General features: G+C 34.2%; 1 protein-coding gene across 2 annotated transcripts in view; it reads right to left on the bottom strand.

Moving 5' to 3' along the window:
* SEMA3E (semaphorin 3E) overlaps positions 1-24,210 on the bottom strand; it is a 243,235-nt gene that overhangs the window by 35,204 nt on the left and 183,821 nt on the right. For both annotated transcript variants that reach the window (XM_072759799.1, XM_025987750.2), the window contains exons 5-12: positions 22,897-22,990; positions 12,556-12,675; positions 11,308-11,450; positions 9,986-10,100; positions 9,514-9,583; positions 6,510-6,654; positions 3,900-4,122; positions 1,092-1,183 (exon numbers count right to left, since the gene is read on the bottom strand). In XM_072759799.1, the coding sequence (XP_072615900.1) occupies positions 1,092-1,183; positions 3,900-4,122; positions 6,510-6,654; positions 9,514-9,583; positions 9,986-10,100; positions 11,308-11,450; positions 12,556-12,675; positions 22,897-22,990 (1,002 nt within the window). The remainder of the gene's footprint in view (positions 1-1,091; positions 1,184-3,899; positions 4,123-6,509; positions 6,655-9,513; positions 9,584-9,985; positions 10,101-11,307; positions 11,451-12,555; positions 12,676-22,896; positions 22,991-24,210) is intronic.

Genomic DNA, 24,210 nt, shown 5'->3' with positions numbered 1-24,210 from the left:
ATTTTCTTACTTGCCAAAATTTATTTGTAATTCCAGTATTAATACTTACCATGTTCAGTGGCCATTCATGGACACATGCAGCCACTCAGGGGCAGTACATTTTGGTTGCCCAACAAGTATATCCCCACATGAGATCAAGCGATGTGACACTCTGCCATTTGTTTCAGCTCTCGCATTGTAAACAAGTGTCCTTTCCATGGTCTATTTAACGCCATGTTTTCACATTTTTGTGCTTTTCCCTGGCAATTCTGATGTTTAAAATGGCCTCTAAGCAAAGTGCTAAAGTGCTGTCTAGTGTTTCAAAGCTTCAAAAGGCTGTGATGTGTATCATGGGAAAATACAAATAAGCTTTGTTCATACATGCATTACAGTGCTGTAGGCCACGAGTTCAATATTAATCAATAGTATATACTAAATAAGATGTCTTTAACTAAAAACAAAGAACAACATTATATATTGATCAGTTGACAAAAATGTTGTGACTAGAGACTCAAGGAATCTACCCCTGTGTGCCCCTTGGAAACATTGGTCAGTCAGTATTCACTAATGTAGTGTTCACACTGATTTTAAAGACCATAACTGCCACAAATATTGATACTTGAATCTAGGTGATTGTGTGTGTGCATATATATAACTGTCATGTCTAATCTTTGCATTATCATTTTTTAGTTTTCTTTTTTAGTAAATTCTTTGTGGTAATTGATATGTTATGATAAAAAGCAATACCCTTATCACAAAGTCAACAACATGAAACCTGCTTTGTTTTAATTGTCTGTGTTGAAAGTACATTTGTAAAATGAGACTTTATAATAATGATTCTGGAATTCATATATGGTATGTGTTATTTCTTAAAGTCACAGTTAATATGCTGAAATTCTTTTCATGCTAGCTGGGCAAATACTGGCCTTCTCATTTGAATAGTCTACAATAATCAAATAGGTTTTAAACATTCCTCACTTCAAATTCACTGTGAATTCACAGCATACCTGTTAGAAAAAAAATTGACCTTACATCTTTCCCATTTATAATTCATTTGCAATTGTCTGTAATGCATAAATGTTGTCTACTTCTTTTTTTTCTTATAAAAATACCTTGAATATCTGGAGTTCTTCTAGAATTACTTCTTCCATTGATTCTGTTTCTTGGTTATAAATTGTGATTACTTTCAGCACAATTCCATTATCTGTAAGAAAGCAAAAGAAGAGATAAATCAGAAGCTTGTCACAATCTGGTTTTCAAACAATTAAAAACCATGCATAGACTATTAACCTGAATAAGCTCTGATATCTAGATGCATGAAATATTTAATCATTGCTAGTTGAAGCAACAAGACTACTTATATATTCATATTTTCAAACAGTAAAAAAATAACTTTTATGCCTGGTTAAAAAATAAGACCAAATAATATGTAATTATTTTCTAATAATTTGATTCAGAAATTCAATTAAATATAGAAAAATCAAAATGTATTAATATATACACAATGATATTTGATATCATATGATATATATAACACTTTTAGTAAGAAAAATTCAAGTATACTCTATTGAGAGAACAGTATAAGTACTCTTGCACTAATCATTTAGCTTCTATAATTATCAATAATTTTATAAATAAAATTCATAATTTAAAATTCCATCTAACTTTTATTATACCTAATATCCTGAGCTTGGTCTTTACAATAAAAAATTTAATAAGACACTAATTTGCCTGTAAGAATAATTTGATGTAGTGCTAAGGATAGCTCAGAAAAAATAAGCACTTTGGAGGTACTGACTTAAGAATCATGTAGTAATGAAGCAATTTGTTAAAAAATTATCAAATTCTGTGGCTGGGTTAATAAAATTTGATTAAGATATGATTAATAACAATTACCTGTATAGTACATGAAAAGGAATACAAACTATAATTTTTAAGCTGAGAACAGATAATAAATATCCAATTGTTATATCAAGCAAAAAGCAAGGGTGAAACTCAAATTATTAATTTGCAACTAGCAATTTGCAATAAGGACTTTCTCCCCCTTTATACGGTGTTTTATACACACACATACACAAACACACACATGTTCTTAAAGCACATGTGGAAAAATAGCTATCATCTGTGGGATTTTCCAATGTTGTAACTCATCACACATTCATCAAATATGTTCTTTTGTGCTATAAAGCTGTGGCTCAATATGATGATATCTTTGAGTTAAACATAGTTTACATAATAGCATAAGTATATATCTGATATTTCTGGAATTCTCTCAAACAGCTTTGGTCAATCTAACAAAAAAGTATTTCCAAAAACAGTCTTGGACTGATACATTGTATATGACTGCTACTTTCCAGGACATTTAAAAATAACATACCTTTTCCCATGCTTAATTTTGTCAAATATTATTTTTGCTCATGGAACTTTTAAAAAAAATCTCTATTAAATGTCATTATGAGTGAATTCTTGCATGGCCAAGTAGTTTTAAGTTTGTTAAAGAAATGTGATGCTTTGTTAATCTTGAATCCACAGTGTAGGGCATATTAGTAACATTAACCTAGAGTAAGGATAAAATATAGCCTACACCAGAGATCAATTTCTGCAAATCAGATAAATGTTTCCTTACTTAAATCTTAGATTTTTCAAAAAGTATGAATGGAGAAGCCCAACCATGAATATTAATATTATATCCTGGCTCCTGATCTGGGTATATGCAATGTCTCTGTAGAATTACATCTAGGATTGAAGTTATGTATGGTACGATGTTTATTCTACTAAACAGCAACTGCTATGGCAATGAACATAATGCATACAAAAAAAAGAGAAAGAAATGATAATTTAAAAGACTTTTCCAATGGCTACAGAATTTAAAGTACTTGACTGACTTTGTTATATATGCCCCAGAGGCTAAGAGATTCCAAGTTCTCTTCCACAAGCTAAATCTAATGTATGGGATCAACTGAAGTTGTAGATTCATTCGAAAATTTTACTTTTAGTGTATTTATTATTTTGTTCCATTAATACAGGATATTATAGCTTTGCTTTAAAAGTTTACCTCCATTATGGGTAACACTCGGCCTGTTTGGTACAAATGGATTCTCATGGGGCCTGATAAGCATCGTTGTGATTATAGACTGTGAAGTTATTGTCCCAAGCTTTTAAAAACCCGTAAGACCTGGGGCACCTGGGTGACTCAGTGGTTGAGCATCTGCCTTTGGCTCAGGTCATGATCCCGGGGTCCTGCGATCCAGTCCCACACTGGGTTTCCCTTGGGGAGCCTGCTTCTCCCTCTGCCTATGTCTCTGCCTCTCTCCTTGTGTTTCTCATGAATAAATAAATAAAATCTTAACAAAACAAGAAAGACTTTGAGACCTTACTGAACAGCCAAGGGTGGAAATGGACCTGAGACTCTCAGCACAACCATCTTTGCTATGGTAGCCTCCTTCCTCTGTGAAAAGTTCTACTTGGAACCCGTTTTGTTTCTTTTTTTTTTTTTTTTTTAAATTTTTATTTATTTACGATAGCCACATAGAGAGAGAGGCAGAGACACAGGCAGAGGGAGAAGCAGGCTCCATGCACCGGGAGCCCGACGTGGGATTCGATCCCGAGTCTCCAGGATCAGGCCCTGGGCCAAAGGCAGGCGCTAAACCGCTGCGCCACCCAGGGATCCCCCGTTTTGTTTCTTAACATCAATTACTCAATCCTTCATGTATTCGTGTGTCCAAAGATACTAAGTATTGATTGTGTATTGGGAATTATGCACTGTAACTGCCCCAAATCCTCTCTTCCACTGCAGTGAATAAGCAGTGTGCAGATGGGTTAATGGATTAACAGATTTACTGCTAGGTTTTAAAAATATGAATAATGTTATTGATTTTAAGATTCAATATGTATATCTCAGTACTTTTTAATCTCTTTACCTGTCCCAATAAACAAGACATCATATTGGCCATCCTCAGCTTCCACTCGATCCACTGCTATTTGTTTCAGGTTATATCTTCCATCTGTTTTTACCAGGATCGGTTTTTTATGGGCAGGTTTTATGGGCTGGTACATAAGTGGATGGCTTCTTGCAAATCGGATGGCATCATCAGGATAGTCTTTGGTGGTTCCGTACCTCCCACCATTCACTTTGCTGGCACACTGAAATGCAAATGGATAAGATAATTTTTCTTTTGCCTTAAATCCAAAGAGCTCATTTGTAATCAATTATGAAAACCATCAGGGATGCCTGGGTGGCTCAGTGGTTGAGAGTCTGCCTTTGGCTCAGGGTGTGTTCCTGGGTGCGGGCATTGAGTTCCACATTGGGCTCCTGGCAGGGAGCCTGCTTCACCCTCTGCCTATGTCTCCGTCTCTTTCTCTATCTCTCTGTCTCTCATAAATAAATAAATAAATAAATAAATAAATAAATAAATAAATAAAATCTTTTAAAAGTTATGAAAACCATCAGAAAACTGGATATATTCAATTAATCAACTACAGTTAGAAATATTTAGTAACCACATAGTCTTCATTAGAGAAATAAAATTGGCATTAAAGATTGCAAAGAAAGACTGTATCTTTCCAAAAAGGCAGTACTAGAAAAATACAGAAAGTAGTGAAATCTTGGAAAAATGAACTATATTTAATATTGGTATAATTTGAAGGTGGTAAAAATGTGTATCATCATAAATATTGCTATTACTTCCCCCATTTTCTGAAATTTATTTTTCACATTGTAAATTAACTTTTAAAGGTAAACAATGTAGTTTCATAGTAAAACAAAAAGCTTCTTTGTTGTGCTAAATCTCCACATCCCCCTCCCCCGGATTAAGGGTCACAATCGCACGAAATAGTTTTCCCATATTGATATTAAGATAATAATGTGATGGCTCCAATGGACTCACTGACTACAGAATTTTAGTGCAATAACAAAGAAACCTATTCAAATTCTGTCAGTGTTAATTAAGGGGAAAAATTCCTCTCCCTTCTACTGTAATCTGTATGAATTTATATTATCTTTGTATGGATTCAACACAGTAAATTGAGAAAACAAGAAATATTTGCTATAACCTGCCTGATTTCTTACAGAATTCAGAATCTAGAGTCTATGGACTCTAAAAAGAAATGTTCAACAGCACCCAGGTTACTTCTTGGAATACCTTTAACTGGTTGATTCATGCTTGTTATTAAGCACTCCCTCATTTCATGTATTTCCCTCCAGAATCAGCAGCAATTGCAATGATTATGTTGATAAAGAATTTTTCACTTTTGGGTATAAATACAGTAGTGTAGTAATCAGATTCTGCAAAGAGGGCATTTTTAATGGTTTGTTTTAAAATTCAGGTCATATTTCTTAATTTGGCCTGAGTTTTTCACTGGAGTGTACTTACATGATACATAATTGGAAACATTCTGGACCAGCCTGGAAGCAGTTCAGTAACCAGTCACTTCCTCCAAATCTCCTTTAATACCATGTGGTTTCAAGAAGCATTTCCAGCAAAGCCACAGGAGTGGGTTTTCTCCATTTAAATTGTAATTTCAATCAATAGAGTGAAATAAAGTATACTTTATGTCTTACTGGAAGTAATAATTTTAAGCTAGTGAGAATGATTGAAATGGTAAAGCTTTACACTTGTTAATGGGGGTAAGGTTTGTTTCCACTTTGGATTTTGGCTCTGCAGAAATGATTTCTCCTTGACTTGCAAGTACTTGTGGAATCAGCACAGTGATGGGTTTTCACCAGCCGCTCAAAAAAGTGTAGACTTTGACATGTATGACAAGTTAAATGTTTGTTCTCCATGGCCCATGAGCACATACAATGAGCCTACATTTTTCCAGCCTAGTTGTTCACAGGATACCCGATACAAAATCATCATCATTGTCCTCGTCATCATCATTTTTAGATACACGTGAAAGTAAAAGCACAAAAGTTTGCAGGGCGAGTGAGGGAGAATTGCAGCAGCATGAGTGCAGAGGCAAGTGGTGAAACTTCTGGAATCCTAGTGGCACTTTTATATTGACATTTTTCTTCTAGGAGCCAGCAAGGATGTTGAATGAGATGCTAAGTATTCTGGTGAAGCAGAAAAAACGCTAAGGAGAAAGTTTGGCCTAGGGAACTTAGAGGCTGACTCAAATATTACAATGGAATTATTTGGTAACTTTCTCCCCCTTGGAAATTATATGTGGCACTAATTCTTCTGAAGAAATGGAGGATTGTGATGCTCTTTTTATTGGATGTTTCTGTGTTCACCAGCATCTCAAAAATAAGATGTCATTTGGGGCTACTTAGCCAAAACATCAATGATGACATACACTTTATGATGCTGCTAAGATGTACCCATCATAGATTTTTTTCATCAAGTGAAAAGAATACAACCAGATATAAGAAGTGCCATTTCTTCACTGTACAAGTAATCAAGCATCCTTTTAGGTGTAGAATTTTTTTAACTATTTAATGGAAGTTTTGTAAAGCATCTGAAACAGTGAACAAAATATTATAAAAGAGCCTTAAAAAAAATAAGAATACATTGTTAAACGCCTAAACTTACAGAACCAGGCCTTGGATAAGGGACTCTCCCTTCATAGAGCGACCAGTGGTATTCAGGTCCTTCCTTATGTGCATATGGTCCGTTAAAGGCTGCCCGGATGCTAGACATATGATACACACATATTGCGTGCCCTCTAAATATATTACTAGAGGAAAAAAAGAGAAAGATAATTACTATTCTGGAACTGACTAGAAGTCAGCTCACCACACCCTTCAGACTACAGAGATAAGGATAAAGTCTTTTGGATAAAAAAAGTTGCAATCTCTTAAATATAGGATATTCTAGAAATACTAACTACTGCAATATTTCCAAGTACTAGAACTCTACAACTTACTATTTCTTTACCTTCTTATAATAATAAACCACAAATGACACTGTTAGACTAAAAAAAGTGACATTTGTCACCTCACTTTATTATTGCTAAATCTTACATTGTGTTTTTATATTTTTATTAAATATATATAAATGTACATATGGCCTGAATACTTAAGAAGAATTCATTCCCAAGTTGAATTATTCATTTTAAGCTTTATCTCCTTGTATGTTGTATTATATTCATAGTAGACAGTATTTGCCGAATCACCATACTGTTAATATTACTCCTTCTGTTTCAATTTTATTTGATTTCTCAGTGTATGTGATCAAATAACAAGATAAAGTCTAATGAAACTTTGGAGCTTTGCTCCATTCTTTACCTTGAGGTCTCAGAGGCATCAATAAGCTTGCTGTATATTCCCTCTACCAGTGACCTCCAGGTTACTGAAAGTGTACCATACTGGAAAGATAACTGGACTGAAATAGGTTAATTTGGAGAAAATTATATAAAAGTCAGATTCTTTACCTCCAGAACCAGCAGCAATTGAAATCATTCTTTTTAATAAAAATGATAAAGACAGGAGATGACTAATTATACCAAGTTTTACTGGGGGCATTTGCAGTTGATTCTGCCAAAAAAAACCTTGTTAAGTGATTTGTTCTAAAAATCTGGCCATATTCCTTAATTTGGTATGATCTAAATAAATTCTAACATGTCCCCAGCCTCCTCACTGTGAGAACCAAAATAATTAATGTTTGTAAAAAGTGCTCTGCACAATGCACAGTTCTTTCTAAATGTAAAAGTTCCTACACTCCGAGACACCTGTAGAACAGCAGTTACGTTACTGTCTCAGGACATCAGTTCACACGTTTTACAACACACCTTGAAGCAATTGGAAATGCCTGCGATAGTGAGAAAGCCAGAGACAGTCTCCCCACTAAAGTGGCAATGAACCTTTGATCACCATGCTACAAATACCAAATTTTACATCAGGTAACAGCTGGGAAGCCTTTTCCTCAGATTTGTGTATAAATTGAACGGTCAAAATTGAAATCATGGAAGAAAATTACCTGTTGTCTTTGAAATCTAGACAGATCCATTATGCTATCACTTAGGAAAGTAGCTTATGAACTGATCATACTAACCCACGGAAAACCTATTCTGGTTATCCTGTAGCTTTTACTTATGATATAAAGCCATGGAATTAGAATGCAGTGTATAAATTCTTCACTGGCTTAAGAATAAAGATGAAGTTAAAAAAAAATCTAGGGATTTTCCTTGGACTGTGACAACTACCAATCTTCATTCACTACTTTTCTTTGCATCAAGGAAGAACTGATTAGCAAAAATTGTTTCCATGTTTCTCTGTTGAAGAAAAGGTCTCCTTACAATAGCACAATATTTATCGAAAGAACTTTATTATTTTTTTTCAAAGAAATCACTTGCTGAAGAAAATAACAACAACAACAAAAAGCTTTGTGGAAAGACTCCAAGCAGACAAGGTAAACATGATAATAACATAGTTTAAGGCCAGTGCAATGCAAGAGGAAGTAAATTCTATCTGAGTTAGAATTCTTTTTTTTTAAATAACAATTATTTATTAATTTGAGAGAGCAAGCACGAGCAGGGGAAGGAAGAGGGAGAGGATGGGAGAGAATCTCCAGGAGACTCTGACATGGGGCTCAATCTTAAGACCCTGGGATGATGGCCTGAGGCAAAATCAAGTGTCAGATGCTTAACCAGCTGAGCCACCCAGGCATCCTGAGGTATATTCTTCATTTCTCACTCCAGTCATCTCACTCCACTCTCTCCTACTTGGGAGGAAACACTCTGGAAATTATATATGTAATCTTTCAACCCAAACTGATTCTAATAATATTTTTTATTCATGTATTGATATACATGAAATAGTATTTTATTTTTTCCCAATACTCTTCAATCAACAAAATACAAACAGGCTACAGAGAAAAATAATAGGTTATAAGCCCTAAACTTGAACAGCTTATTTAAATTTAACACATGGGAGGCAAATCATGAATATGTTTGCTATGAATCTACATGGGAGCAGGACAGCCTGAGTCAAGGAGTAAGCAAAGTGCTCTGTGATTAAGATATCAAGGAATATTTCTTATAGATGGCAAGTGACAAGTAGTAGAGAAATGATATAAATCAGTGTTGGAAGAGAAAGTCATTGGAAGCAAGAGAGGTGAGTAAATGAAATCATAGTGATGGAACTCTAATGAGTTAGACGCAGATTCTGTCAAGGTATAATCTTGTAGGAAAAACTTCCAAAGCTGAGTGAGTAACAGTTGATAGACAGCTTTGAAAAACCTGACTTGGAAAACCATATGACAATTAAAAGAATTACGCTAGCCTCCACAGCATGGAACTAATATCTTATAAACTATATGGAAAGAAAATCACTCTGTTGCAGCTCAGAGGGAGAGGAGTTTAAGATACTGAGCATGGAAGGGTCCTGGGGTACTTCAAACAGAAACAAATAAAGATCCGAATTGAGATTATGGCTTTAAAAATAACATTGCAAACATAAGAGAACAAAGAGTAGTTGGTGATATAAAATAATAGACAATGCCAATGGGTCAACAGTCTTTGCAATTTACATACACAGTGAAGAAGTAAGGCATATTTTGTTTCATAACGTTTTTACTGATCATATAAATTTCTCACCTGGTAGTGTTAAAGAGTCCAAATATGACTGGGTTCTTATGATCTCTTGTGTGCAGCAAGAAAATATCCTCTGGAAAATTAAAGACCATTATGTTAGTATTTTTAGTCCTCTTTGCAAAGGAAATATACTGATGTAAAATAGCTTAGAATCCATTGCAGATTTATGATACCAATTTCTTTCCATACACAATCATACGACCATGACCAAATCACAACAGAGTGAAACATGTGACTGTTCAGGATGACCTTGAGCTGGGCTTGGAGGAAGGAACGAGGTGCTGGCTGTAAGCTATTGAGAGGGATCTCCCGAGCCCGCAACTCCTCTGAGCCTACCATGTGGACCCGGCCCGAATGAAAGAACAGAAACTTGCTCATTGCAGGAAGCAAGTTTCCATATGTGCTAGAGAAAGTGAGGGTCATAGAGAGGAATAAACATCAAAGAGTAAAACTTAATTCTCGCAATAACAGTTACCTAATTCATCAAAATATGTGTCAATTCCATTCATTCCTGGTACGGAGCAAACCAGTCTCGCTTTTAGGAACGTGCTCCACTTATTCACCAGTATCCTCTGTCCTCCCACATCATTCTGTGACAAACAAAAGTAGGTCAGTGAGTGCCTAAAGAACTTCTAACAACAACAAATTCTGCATTATTAAACATACAGATGAGAACGGTTGTCATTTTTAAAATTTAATCTGGAGAAATTAGCCTAATCCTTAAATAATACCATAGAAGCAATTCCCTGCACAATTTCTTTGAGGTTTTCGTATTTTGCCTTGTTAGTATCCTTTCACTTTGCTCCATTAAATATACTTTCCAGGTATTAAAGAATGTTAATAGAGTGGTCTATCCTTTATAAAGTAGTGGCTTTTAAAATACAGTGACCTTTAATATTATTTTATTGAAATAATCTGCTTATCTCAGACATACAGAAAGCATTCACTCTTTCTTTTAGAAATACATACATACACACATACAGCATACATACATGTTTGCACACATGTGCACACACAGGTGTACCTACATGGACATAAATCTGTATATATGAATTTCCTCTTAAATTTATTCTTAAATAGCAAAATAACCTTACATTTGCAATATTATTAGCATTCTCTCAATACATATAGCTACTTGAGTTGGTTTGGTTTTGTTTTTTTTAAAGATTTTATTTATTTATTCAGAGAGAAATAATGTGAGAAACACAGAGAGAGAGAGAGACAGAGACACAGGCAGAGGGAGAAGCAGGCTCCATGCAGGGGGCCTGACGTGGGACTCAATCCCTGGTCTCCAGGATCACGTCCTGGGGTCGAAGGCTGTCATTAAACTGCTGAGCCACACAGGGATCCCCCTTCAGTTGGTTTTGAATATTCACTAACAGCCTATCTGAATATCCAACCAACCACAGATGTTTTTTCTACAGAATCAACTAACCGAATTGTTGACACATAATATAAATTAGTTAGAACGTGGACTAAAACGATTTTGGTTAAATTAATTTGTAAAAGGGGGGTTCAAACTTTTTCTAGGGAGAAATGTAGCCTAACTACAAACTATCTCTTCTTAGTATGGTCTTGAAAATACACAGCTATTTTAAGCTAAAACTTTCAGGACATGTGAAGTATGAAGATCAGATAGCAAATATTGGTTTCAGGCAGCCTATGGAGTCCTAGAAAATCTTTTTTTTTTAACTAGAAAATATCTTAAAGTAAAAAGCCTACTATGCAATCTCACCAAGGCCTGACGGGTAAATCATGAGATAAGCACGCAGAATGAGAAAGAAAGGCAGGCCTCACCACACAGAGCCGCCCCACCCTGGTGTAAATTGCATGGGCGCTGTTCTCTGCCTCCAGGGCCTTCTCCGTAAAAAAGAAATACACTTTGTTGTCATCTCGGTCTTCATTGTCAGGAATCATATACGAACCTACAAATTTTGGTTCTATAGATATAAAAAGGAAGAAAAGTAAAATAGCTGTCACAGCGAAATGCTAGGTTCTTCTAATAAACTACAGATCACATGAATGCTTCAGTTTCAATAAGTCTTTTCCTTGAAATTTTGTATAAACATTAAAATGTAGATATCTCCATTCTCATTGCAAACCAACAATTTGGTTTAGAACTATTAGAGGACATTTTAATTGGAAAATAAGGGTCAAAAAAGGAAAAACCAATTTCAAACAACATATCTTAAAAATGCATTCAAAGAACAGATTGGGGCACGATGGTGATTATCTCCATAAATTTCCTCCCATATATATAAAAAGTCAACATAAATATATGTAAAGTATTTTAGTAAAGAAGTTTATCATTTTTTAAAAATTCATAGATTATCTACCAGTGCAGCTCATGGAAGACCATTTTAATTTTAAGGTAGAAAATTTATTTTGAGTTGTAGTCTAAGGGATCTAAGAGAACCACCCTTGGCTGATATGGTATGTCAAATATTTTAATGCTAACATGCTGCCAATAATGACTGTGCATTCTAAAGCTTAACAAAAAGGCTAAAAATAATAAAATCATTCATTATTAAATGATCTTTTAATCCCTGGCTAGACCAGTGTGCCAAAACATAAACATTATTCTTCATAAAGAATTCTGTCAATGAATGGCTAGTGAATTTCCTAGAATTTTGTCCCTAAATACAATGTGATCCTATTAAAATAAGCAAACCAAAGCAATCAATTCATCCAAAATTATACCAACAGACAATGAGAAAGCAGAATTTATTGGATAAAAGGGATTTTTAGTTTTTTTTGTTTTGTTTTTGCTTTTTATATATTTGGTTTGATTTCTTCATTTAAATCCCAATTTCTAAGTATCGCTATGAAGGCAATTTGGTTTTACAGTAAAGCCAGTCCATTTTGATATAAAATATCAAATTCATATGCATACTATCAATAATATTTTAATTTAGGAATATTATTAAAATTCTGAAATTTGTAAAACTATAAATGACATTTGTATCATTATTATCAAAATGGCAAATTTCCCAAGAGTTCTACACTTGCTTTCAATTCTGATTTACACGTTCTTTTCGACACTACCTTTCAATAGGCGCTCATCATCATGCTCGGTGCGAATATGAGCCAGTCGCCCCATACTCCGGAAGATTGCAGCATCTCGGCCCCAGTAGTCACTATAGAGTCCAGCAAACAATTCACTACCTACATGGAAACATCAGGTAGAAAAGAAGTCAGTATTTCTCTCTGGATCTGACAACAATCTATAGGCCACAATTATGTTAAACATATCCATTACTGTGTCTATGACCTTATGAAATGAGACCTATTGTAGGAGTATGGATGGTACCGTCAGATTGCTGGAGCCTGAATACTGACTCTGCCACTCACTAGCTGTGTGAACGTGGCCTAGTTGTTTCACCTCTCTGTGCCTCAGTTTCCTCATTTCCAAATAGGAAAAGCACTTGCAAGTATTGTAAAGAGTAAAATACTTTAAACAATAGTGGGCCTATACTAAGATCTAATGAATATATTTTTTCAAAGATGTATTTATTTGTTTGACAGAGAGAGAGCACACATGAGTCGAGGGAGAGGCAGAGGGAAAGAACCTCAAGCAGACGCCCCACTCAGCACAGAGCCCACGCAGTGCTCAATCTAATGACTCTGAGATGATGACCGGATCTGAAATCAGGAGTCCGATGCTTAACCAACTGAGCCATCTAGGTACCCCAGACCTATATGAATCTTTGGCAAGTAATCTGGTTCATTTTATTTTACTAAACTTCTTCTAATCCTCATATCATCAGGGGGATTATTATTAATTTTTGTAGTAGTAGTAGCAGTATTATATGTAAGTCGGCTAACTCGAATCCTTCTTGAAACAAGAAATTGCTTCCATTAACATGATTTTTAGTGTAGGAATCACAAAGTCTGACAAAGTTGTAAATAATCCAATTAGTTGTCACTTAATTTGTAAACCTGTGGCTTAGATGGGAATGATATAAAGAATTTATAATTTAATCATTAACAGAATGAACAAAGTTAGTTACATGTGTTGGAGGTCCCAGACTTAAAATCAGACCAAGGAATCACAAATGTATGCAGGGTTTCGAGATGTGTCATTTCTCAGGACCCTGAGATCCTGACCTGAGCTGAAATCAAAAGTCAGATGCTCAACCAACTGAGCCACCCAGGCGACTCTTAGGTCTATAAATTTTATTAAGTAGATTTTTAAAATTATTTAAATATTTATAAAGAGACTTTTCTAAGGTAAGGCCTCTAAAACTGAAAGACTTTGAATAGACTAAATATGTTTATACGGTTTAAAATTTCAGAAAATAATCAAATGAGTTGTAAATAAGACACTTCATAAAGAAGTTTATTTTCAATTTAACTGGCTTACTTTTTAAAAAGTGAAGCTAATTGCCTTAGTTTTATCAGATCTAAAAATAGAAAAATAAGATATAAATTGAATTGGACGGCTTAGGAAAAATAAGCTTTTAGAAACGTTATAATAATAAACCTATTTCATTTATAGAAAGACAAATAAATGTAAATAGCTTTTTTGGTTCACAAAATTCACTGTGGATACTTAAAAATATATAGGAAACAGATAAATAAAATCTAGGTTTCCCACAAAGGAATTCACTTTTAAGCTATACATACATGTAACAAAAGAGAAACAGGATAGAGAGAAGTAAATGTGTTAGAGTATTAACAATTGATGAATCCAGGTAAATGGTATAAAGACGTAAATTGTACTTCTCTTTCCATTTTTCTTTGTATTTGAAAGTTTTCCCATTAACAAGTTAAGAAAAAAAAAAAGCTGTACTTGTTGACTTCATCCCGCACGCTTGAGTGTACGCTGAGAGGTGTAATAAGGGACATAACAGAAAATGAAAAACAAAGATGCTTTATCTCTAGACTTAAAATATTATTTGATAGAGAAAAGTTATATCAGAACTCTTAATGAAGCACGTTGTTTGGTAACAGAAGGGAAGAAAAGCAACATAATTTATATCAAAGTCAGTTAATGTTACATTCATCAGAAAGTTATATCTGTATGTGGAGAAGGTGTATTTTGAGATAAACGCATTCAGTGGTCAGGGGTATGACTCATTAAATGGGAGGCATCCTGCACTACTTGCACGTAGGTAAAAGAAAGTCATGTTAAATTCATTAAAAGGCCTTGGGGAACATCAACTTTATGGTATAAAAGAATGAGATGACCTATAAAAGGGTTCAATGACTTCTAAACCATCAGAGTGAGGATTTTTCTGAAATGTTTTCCTTGCTAATTATTAAACTTGATTATTTTCTTCATATAAAATATAAAGGCCATTTTGGAAAATTATTCTAAACAAAACTTATTTTTCTAATATGGACTTGGCTGAATGCTTAACGCATAATGGGTATAAAAACTAGATCTCTTAAAAATCATGACAGTTTTCTATTAAGTTTTTAACATTTGATTTGACTTAATTTCTTAAAATATTTCTAGAACTTTGACACTTGAGAACATTACTATTATGGGAAAATAATTTCATATTGGTTTACAACAATTTCATTGCACTTACCCTGATCTGAAACACGGTGTGTCAAAGTTCTACTCCTTTTATCAATTTACAAATTTAACAAGCAAGTACCCCTTCGAGCCACTAGATGGCAACCCTATAATACCAAATAATACTACATCCAAGACAAGTTATCTACACAAAGGAAAAGATGATATATTACCAATTTTACCCAATTTCCCTTTGTGTATTCAGATAAAAGAAAATCGTTTGTGAACAATTCAAATAACACAATATGAACTATATGACTTAAACTTCAAAGAAATCAGACAGGTGCTTAAAAACTCTACGCTGTGTAAACTGAACCAAATGTGTTTCTGTTGGAAATGTTAGATTTTCCTCAGAAGGGAAAGATTCTCCTTTCATAGCTTATTATCGGTGTAAAGAACAAAATAAATTCATAGTAATAGATAATAGTTATGCTGGGTAAAAAATTTTCCTAAGAAAAAAAAACTTCAATGAAAAATTATAAAGTAGAACAAGGCTTTAGGCACCAATATTACTTTATAATAATTAAATGAGCCAAAATATTCAGCATCATTATAATTAATACTATTTACAGAAAATATATAAGGTATATATATGTACCATATTTCAACTGAATACTTTAAAATTATAACTGTTGGATATAATTATGGTAAATTTGTGAATGAATATATTGGTATTTTACAAGTACAAAAAAATTTGGATAAATCATGTTTTCATGGAATAAGAAGAAAAAGATTTCATATAAACAAAAAAATAAGTTTTAGAGTTCCAATGATAAAAACAGAATTATCTAAGTTTTCAGTTTTGTATGTCTATGGAGACAGGATATTTAATAAATGTATTAGCTCAGCCATAAATTTAACTGGTATCTCATCTAGTTCAGTATTCTGAATATAATTAACCAATTTGATTTTTACGCCATATATTTACATTTCATTTGTTATAGCACCGAATACTGATGGCAACTGAGGTCATGTTAATTTTAATGGTCAAGTGTGGTTATAATCTAAAAAAAATAGAGCATCTGCAGGGTATTTTGACAGGTGAATGTAACTTACTATTGTCATGCTTAATGTAGGCTCCATGGGCAGATGTAAGAATAGTGGGAATAGTCTCCGTTGGAAATCTGTCATGCTAGGACCCCAGCTTGAAATCTGCTGTTTGCCTGTGGCTAAAGCATTCAATATCTCATGGTCTTCATTACTGTCAAATCACAGAGACCTACGTGTAATCTCTTGAGCCTGCCTCACCTCCATGTACCTGGCCATTCCCCACTTCCTCTATGAAGCCTTCCTTGACTAAATTTTTGTTAGTTTATTGATTCCTACTACCAACATAGCCCCCGGGCCTAATCACCCTTTATGTTAACTGACTGTTTATGTTTGACTTTTTGCCTCACTAGAATGTAGGCCTCTTGATATGTCTAATATATTTTTTTTCCTCGATATCTTGCACAGTGTGCAGAAAATGCTCAATAAGCATTTGTTGAATCAATGAAGAGCACAATGTATTAGTAAGTGAATATATCTCAAAATTATTTTAGGTGTTTAACTTTAAAAAGCTATAAAATGCAAAAAAAAAACTTAGAACAAGATTCTGAGTTTTAAAAAGTGCTTCAGGGGAAAAAAAGGTTAAAAGTAAGAAAAAACTATTAGGTATTTATTTATTTATTTATTCATTCATTCATTCATTCATGAGAGACCCAGATTGAGAGACACAGGCAGAGGGAGAAGCAGGCTCCATGCAGGGAGCCCGATGTGGGACTCGATCCTGGGACCCCAGGATCACGCCCTGGGCTGAAGGTGGCGCTAAACCGCTGAGCCACCCAGGCTGCCCCTATTAGGCATTTATATGAGTAACAAGAGTTCCTTGAATTTTTCTTCCTTAAAAAGTCAATATTTAAAAGTTTTATTAATTCATGAACACAAGGACTCTATTTTCTTCCAGTATTTGTACCTAGTAGTTTCAGCCCCAAAAGACTGTGTCTACACTGAATTGCTCATATGAAAGAAAATAAGGATCATTTCACTCTTTTGTAATATACAAAAACAAATCCACTGTAAATAATGCTTAGTTAAATTGCATCACGACAATCGTTTTCTACATAATTCCTTTTTCACAGAACAAACTCTAATTGAAGTTTCATTTGAACATCCTTCACTGCCTTCTTATTTTATGAAACTTACCAATAGCTTTGTCCGTGGACTGTATACTAACTGATCGATTTGAGATTTTAGTCACCGTGTCAGAAATACAGATTTCAATTGGTAAGAAAAAAAATTCAGTTTCCCACGCCTTTTATCTTTTTAAGTTTTACTCAGGCACTTCTCCTATTTATGTGGTAAATGTCTACATAGCTAAATACTGTGTAATATATTTGCCTCATGGAGAGCACATGGCTAAAGACTGATTTAACTGCTACATCTTATAACTGAGTCATATTAATTTTGGTAGAAAATCATTCTAACATCAGGTGCATTATTTTATAGAATGACTGTAACATGCATCATTGCAAATAGAAACAAAATACATGTGAGAGGATGAGTCTGGATTAGAATGATCCATGTATTCCAACATCCACATCCCAGTTCACACACTCAGCTTAGGGTTACTAAAAGTAACCAGACGGAACATATCCTTTTATTAGTTATGAAGTCATTGTTTGGACTTTATTTCCTCCTATCCTTATAATTTTTGTTTGTTTTGAGGAATCCATAAACAAAATATTCAAAGAGGCCCACAGTGACTAGTAGCTATGGTCAGAAGCAACGACAGGTGGGTAACTGGCATTTTGCCAAATGGGAGTGCGCAGCAGAAATTGTAAATGTTCTTAGGGACAGGAACATGGCAAAGGAATAACTTTATTTATTTATTATTTTTTTTAAGGAATAACTTTCTAAATTTTTGTACAATTGGGGTGAATTCAAGAAATAAGGCAATATACCTTGTTTGTTATGTAGAGGTTGCAATTATAAAGATGTATGTTTTACCTTCATTTAGATTTTTTCATTTATTTTCTGATACTTATTAAGTCATATTTTGTGCCAGAAGTATTCATTCATAACTGTGTCCTGAATAAAATTAATTTAAAAGGAATATTTAAAAAAAAATTTTGTAATGCTATTAATAACTTGAAATAATTACTTAAATTTCCTATGCATATATTCCAATTCGCTTTCATTCAGTCAACACTGACTCTCAATTTGCAGAATACAAAATGAGAAGATATATTCACAAAGGTCTCATTAGTATGAATAAAAGGGCAGGAAGAAAATTTCTGTGGCTACAAATGTTTGTAGATTTATTTGTTAAAAAAAGGTAACAGAACTAAAAAAAAGTGCAGAAAGAAAATTTCAGTGACTAAAATACCTTATTCATGGCTATTTGTTGAAATAAAATATAGTAAGTCTTTAGCTGGAGAAGTATCCTAAAAATAACCTAACAACAAAGCTAACACTCCGAAAGTAAAGAAAAAGTGCATGACAAATTAGAGTGGTTTTCCCCCAAATGCTAGTAACATGCATATCAGCGTACCATAGTCGTGGCACATACAATAAATATTAAATTACACCTGGAACTACAAATCTGGGCCAGAATGAAATGTTAAAAAAAAGGGGGGGCAATAGAACCGAGAGGGCAAAATATAAGAAAAATCCTGCAGTTGCTGAAGGTGTTATAAATTTATTAAGAATATTACAATATTATATCCAACAGAGCTGATGAAAAAAAAAGTCAGCCAATATTTTTCTTCCTGGCCAAAATGATATATGACATAAAGAACATATTTTCTGGGGCCCCTGGGTGACTCAGTCAGACAAGTGTCCACTTCTTGATTTCAGTTCAGGTCATGATGTCAGAGTCCTGAGATCGAACACTGTGTTGGGCTCCCTACTGGCCATGGAGTCTGCTTGAGATTCTCTCTTTCTCTCTCCCTCTGCTCACCACCTCCTCTCTCCCTCTTTTAAATATATATATTTATATTTCCTGAATTTTTATTTGGTCAGTCACCAAACCCAATAGTTTAGTAGCAAAATAAATACTGTCTTCGGATGAAATAAAAGGTATAGGCAACTAATACAGCAATTTATTTTACTAAATAATTCACTGTTTCAACAAAGTGCTTTTAAAATCAGGTGTGGGGCACCTGGGCCGCTCAGTCAGTTAAGCATCTGCCCTTGGCTCGGGCCATGATCTCAGAGTCCTGGAATTGAGCCCTGATTGGGCTCTCAGCAGGACTCTGCTTCTCCCTCTGCCCCTCCTCCATCATGCTATCTTTGTCTCTCAAATAAATGAAAAAAAAATCTTTTTTTTTTTTTTTTTTGAAAAAAAAAATCTTAAAAAAGGACAGGTTGTAATGTCTTATATTCTTCAGACATTTACTTAAGACCATTTTTTTTAAAAGATCAAATTAGTAATCATAGTAGGGGAAAATGTAGCTAAACATGTAGAAATATTGCACCTGCGGTATGAATTTATATGCCACCAAGATAAATTATGTTAAAACCAAATGGCCTTTGGAGAGCAACCATAATCAACATATGATTTCATTTCAATTGATTTCTGAACATTCAGAACATAGCTAAACAACGAGGCTGTTTTACTCCTTAAATTCTGTTTCACATGGAATCATTGCAAGATACTAAAAGTTCCTTCCTAAATTAGATGATAAATTTAATTAAAACATGTTTGTTAACTTGTCTTTTACCTCACAAATAATCTTTCTTTACTCAGTTTTTTTGGTGAGGTTTTAGTTCACGTGATCTTCAGCCAACTGAATTTAAGTTATCTGAAATGAAAACTGTATCTAAAGTTAAGAAATAATAAGACCTTCTTTGATTTGCCAGCACATTTTTTTTCTTTGTGGGCCTTGTTAGCTTTATGAGGATTGTTACAAATTCCAGTTTCTTATCGTGAAAGCGCATGTCAAGGTGAATAGGCATCAGACAGTAAGCACGACCCACATTTAACAAAGAAACAAAGAAGAATCGTGGTCTCAAGATGGTCATCGTTTTGCTGGAGTCTTGTCCTAACCCATCAACAGAGAACACGTGTGGTCATAAAATACCATATTAACGCATTCTTTCCCTGTCAGAGTGAGCTACGCCGAGCTTGCCAAATTCCAACTCAGGTAGCTGAGTTTTTCCAGCCAATATTCCTGCTGTTTTTTCAACTGGGTGAATTATTCCGACTTCCTCTCTTTTTGAGTTGCTGGCTCACGAAGGTTATCGGGTTTCCATCTCAGTGGCTGCTGCCTATCTACAGCGAGTGAATGATCTTTCAAAGGTACTTTGGGATGAAAGCTAGTGGATAAATATGAAGAATTATATTTTTATTTCTTCTCTTTGGAGGGATTAGTCCTATAACTTTTGTGTTTAGTTTGGAGGGCTCTTATGATTTGATTTCTCTTCTGAATAAGTGAAACAGCCACCCAGATGGCAAGCACTTCACATTTCAGCACAGTGTAATTTGATTTGGAAGTTCAATGAAACCCACTTGGAAATGTCCCTCCAGTAATATTTCCCCTCTTAAAAAATTCAGTTTTAAGTTCCTGGTTTCATGCATAAATAAGCTCCAGGGAGGCTTAGTGCTGAGTGGCAGGGTGACTAAAGAAATTGTTTTAAACCATTTAAGTGAAATGTTAAAAATAAATGGTGTGCTAATCTTAGGATTTCACTATAGAAGTAGTGTTTATGCTGTAATTTCCTACTTTCAATATCATTTATAATATTCTTATGAATAATATACCAAAATTTGTTTTGTGTTTGTTTATGAATACTGAGTCTATTCAGTGAATATTTTTTACAGGAGGCCTATTCTGTGCAAGATGTATGGTAAAAGAAATGATAAGAAAATCTCTTCAGAATATGTTCAAATTTTAAACCTATGAAGTTACCTCCAAAAGCACTAAAGGCATTAGAAAAAAAAAGTCTATTAAATGCATGTATTTTAATGCACACACTGCCATTTCTAATGTTTATGGATCTGGCATTCACTGAAAGTATCACTCCCAAGATTTTGATTCCTATTAAAGGTAAGCTTAGGTAACCTTATTTTCATATTTAAAGTCTCTCTTCCTCATATTCTGTTTATACACACACACACACACACACACACGCACACACACACAGGTTAGCAGAGGAATGCTAGCTATCTTAAAATACTACTTTTCTTGAAAATATTGTATTCTTTAAAAATATTACCTCTCTTTATTCAAGCTCCGGAAGACCTTAATTACTTCCTATGTGAAATCTCATCTTAGAGCCTTTGTAAATTATGGGGCTGAAGCAAATCAATCTTTCCCTATTAATTAGAGCTAACATAAGATCTTTGCTCCACAAATAGACAGTTGACCTCTAAGGAATATGGAAGTTGGGAGCGCTGACCTGTACAGTTGAAAATTTGCTTATAACTTATGACTCTCCAAAAACTTAACTACTAACTGACCAGAAGCTGAAGGATAACACACAATAATTGGTTAACACATAGTTTGTATGTTACATGTATTATCTTCTGTTTTCTTAAACTACAGAAGATATGTTGTTAAGAAAATCATAAGGAAGAGAAAATACATTAACAGTACTGCACTGTATTTATTAAAAAAAAAATCTGTACCCATGAAGTTGAGACCTGTGCTGTTCAAAGGTCAACTGCACGTATAAAAGAAGCTTTACTTTCTTGGACCTAAGTATGATGACTGGGACGGGGAAATAAAAAGAGTGGGATGCAAGGCCCATCTAAATCAACTGTCTGGATAAATTCAGAGGCTATAGAGTTTCTAGAATACATAAGAATATCTGTATCAACTCAAAATCAAGCATATGGTATTCTGATTACTCATCAGTGGGAAGTTTTAAGTGTTAAGCCTTCATTTAAGATAGGAAATCCCTACATGCTGTTTCACACTTTCCCATCTTTTGCAAACAGCATGACCTCGTATTAGCATATAACTCTAAGTATTGCAAATTTACTAACAGAAATTCATACATCTGTACCATCCCTATATCAGAACCTCGTAACACTGAGAAAAAAGGATTCCTTTTTTTTTTTTTTTTGAAAGAAGGATTCCTAATAGCACCTCATTGGATGTCAGGGAGAGCTCTCTTCAGGTTTATGTTTGGGAACTCCCCCATTTCCACCATCACAGTGCTGGAGTACTTTGACAAAGGTGCCATTTTTGAGTCCCAAGAATATAAAAGAGCAAGAAAAATAATTTCATTGTGTTTTAAGTGATGTACTCAGGTACCTCATCTAATTAAATAGGAATCAAATGGAAATCGAGACCAGACATAGCAGCTTATTCTACTATTTCAATGTAGACATTTAGTGGAAGTTTGAACTGGTCAACCTCTATAGTTAACATTCTAGGTAAACAGGAATTTAGATAAATAACTTTAAAGCTCTCAATTGAGATGACTTTCTGATGAATTCTACTGATATAAAGAAAGCCACCAAGAAGAGAATATTTAAAGTTCCCCTAAAGTCACAGAGCAATTAAAACAAAAGGAACTAACATATATTACAATAGTTCAGGCCAGGTTTTATAAAGTATAAATATAAATAGTTCTGGCCAGGTTTTATAAAGTATGCCCATAGCTCCATTTTTTGAACAACAAATGGCACAATACAACATGTTTTATACCAGTTATTAAGCAACAATTTGTGTTTTGACACACATATGTCAAGTATAGTTGCACTTATTTTAGACTCAAATTGGCTCAGTTTAGCATGGCTTAAATTTTTTTATCCTTGCTCTCAGCACCAATAAATACATAGGACTCGTCAACACATACCAAGAAACACTAAGAGAACCAAAGTTTCAAAATCAGTATGATGGCCAGCTAATGTCTGTGGCAAAAATAATTACCAATTAAGGTAGAGATGAAGGAGGAGCTGGGATCAAAAGGACATCTGCCTCTTCCTCTTTCAGACCTGTGCAATTCCAGATGAAACAGAGGATCCTTGACAAATAAAACAGAAAAGCCATTATATATTTACTGACTTTAATAAGAATCTAGCTGCTCAGATGAAACATATAAAAACCCTGATATTTTGCAAAATAGGTACTGTAAATAGGGCACCATTGAGTACGATCAAGTTATTTAGGACCAAACTGGGTTTTATAAATTACATATATGGGTTTTCAGGCCCATATAGGTTTTCTCACTCCCCCCAGAAAGTATGCAGGTGAGGACATGGAAGATGTTAGCAATTTTTATCACTTGAGCAGACAGTATTACTTATTCTGAAATGTGTCTGGTAAATATTCCAAAGGAACAAAAACATGCTTAAAAAAAAATAGTTACCAAAAGGGAAGTTCAGTGATAAATACAGAAATGGGCTGCTATTCCATAAAGGCCACTACTGATTTGTTTTTGAAGGGTCTGCAAAAAGAAACTGATAAAATTTTCAAACGATTTGGATTATTTATTTCCAATCATTTTTATTCTTCATCACATTTTCTTTGTATCGACATTTAATTTTAATAATTTAGAAAATGATGGCCGCATAAATTATTACTGGAATATAGACATAAAAATAAGTGTCACATGATGAGCAATATTTCAGACTTGCATCACGTGATAGCTTGAAAATAAGTATTCCTATGAAAAACTACCACTTAATTGGTTCCTATTGTGAGCACATAACCACAGAAACTTTCTCTGAATATACTCAGATTTCAAAATTGTCACTAATACACCTTTATGATTATTAAGTGTGCTATAAATGGTTTGGGTAAAAGAAAGTAGTTTGGAAAAGTGACAACAAAACTGAAAACTTTGTAAGAAGAAAACTACTCTGCAGCAGAATATTGCTGACACTGCCCACTGGCGTCTATGAATAGCCCTGCCCACCTGTGAACCATGATCCTAAAAACAATATGCAAGTCCTGAGTAACCTCTGAGAGGTTGAATTTGACTCAATCTTGAATTTGACGTTCTTAGCCACCCTCCTAACTCACGTTATCTGTCTGTCCTTATCTTGCCATTCTTATTTGACACACTTTTCTTTCTGTCTCTGATCTTCTAAAATCACCCTTCTGGTCCTGCCGTTCCAAAACCTTCCAAAGTAAATGAAGAGTTCATCTGGCCTCTATAGCCTCCAGATCTTATCCTTGGAATTAAACCACAGCCTAGAGAACAAATGTAGGCTCCCAACACAGATGTAGCTAAAAGACACA

The sequence above is a fragment of the Vulpes vulpes genome, chromosome 5 (genome assembly GCF_048418805.1).
Source record: "Vulpes vulpes isolate BD-2025 chromosome 5, VulVul3, whole genome shotgun sequence".
NCBI classification, from domain to species: Eukaryota; Metazoa; Chordata; class Mammalia; order Carnivora; family Canidae; genus Vulpes; species Vulpes vulpes.
Note: the sequence above shows the minus strand (reverse complement) of the source record. Positions and strands in the feature narration are given on the sequence as shown.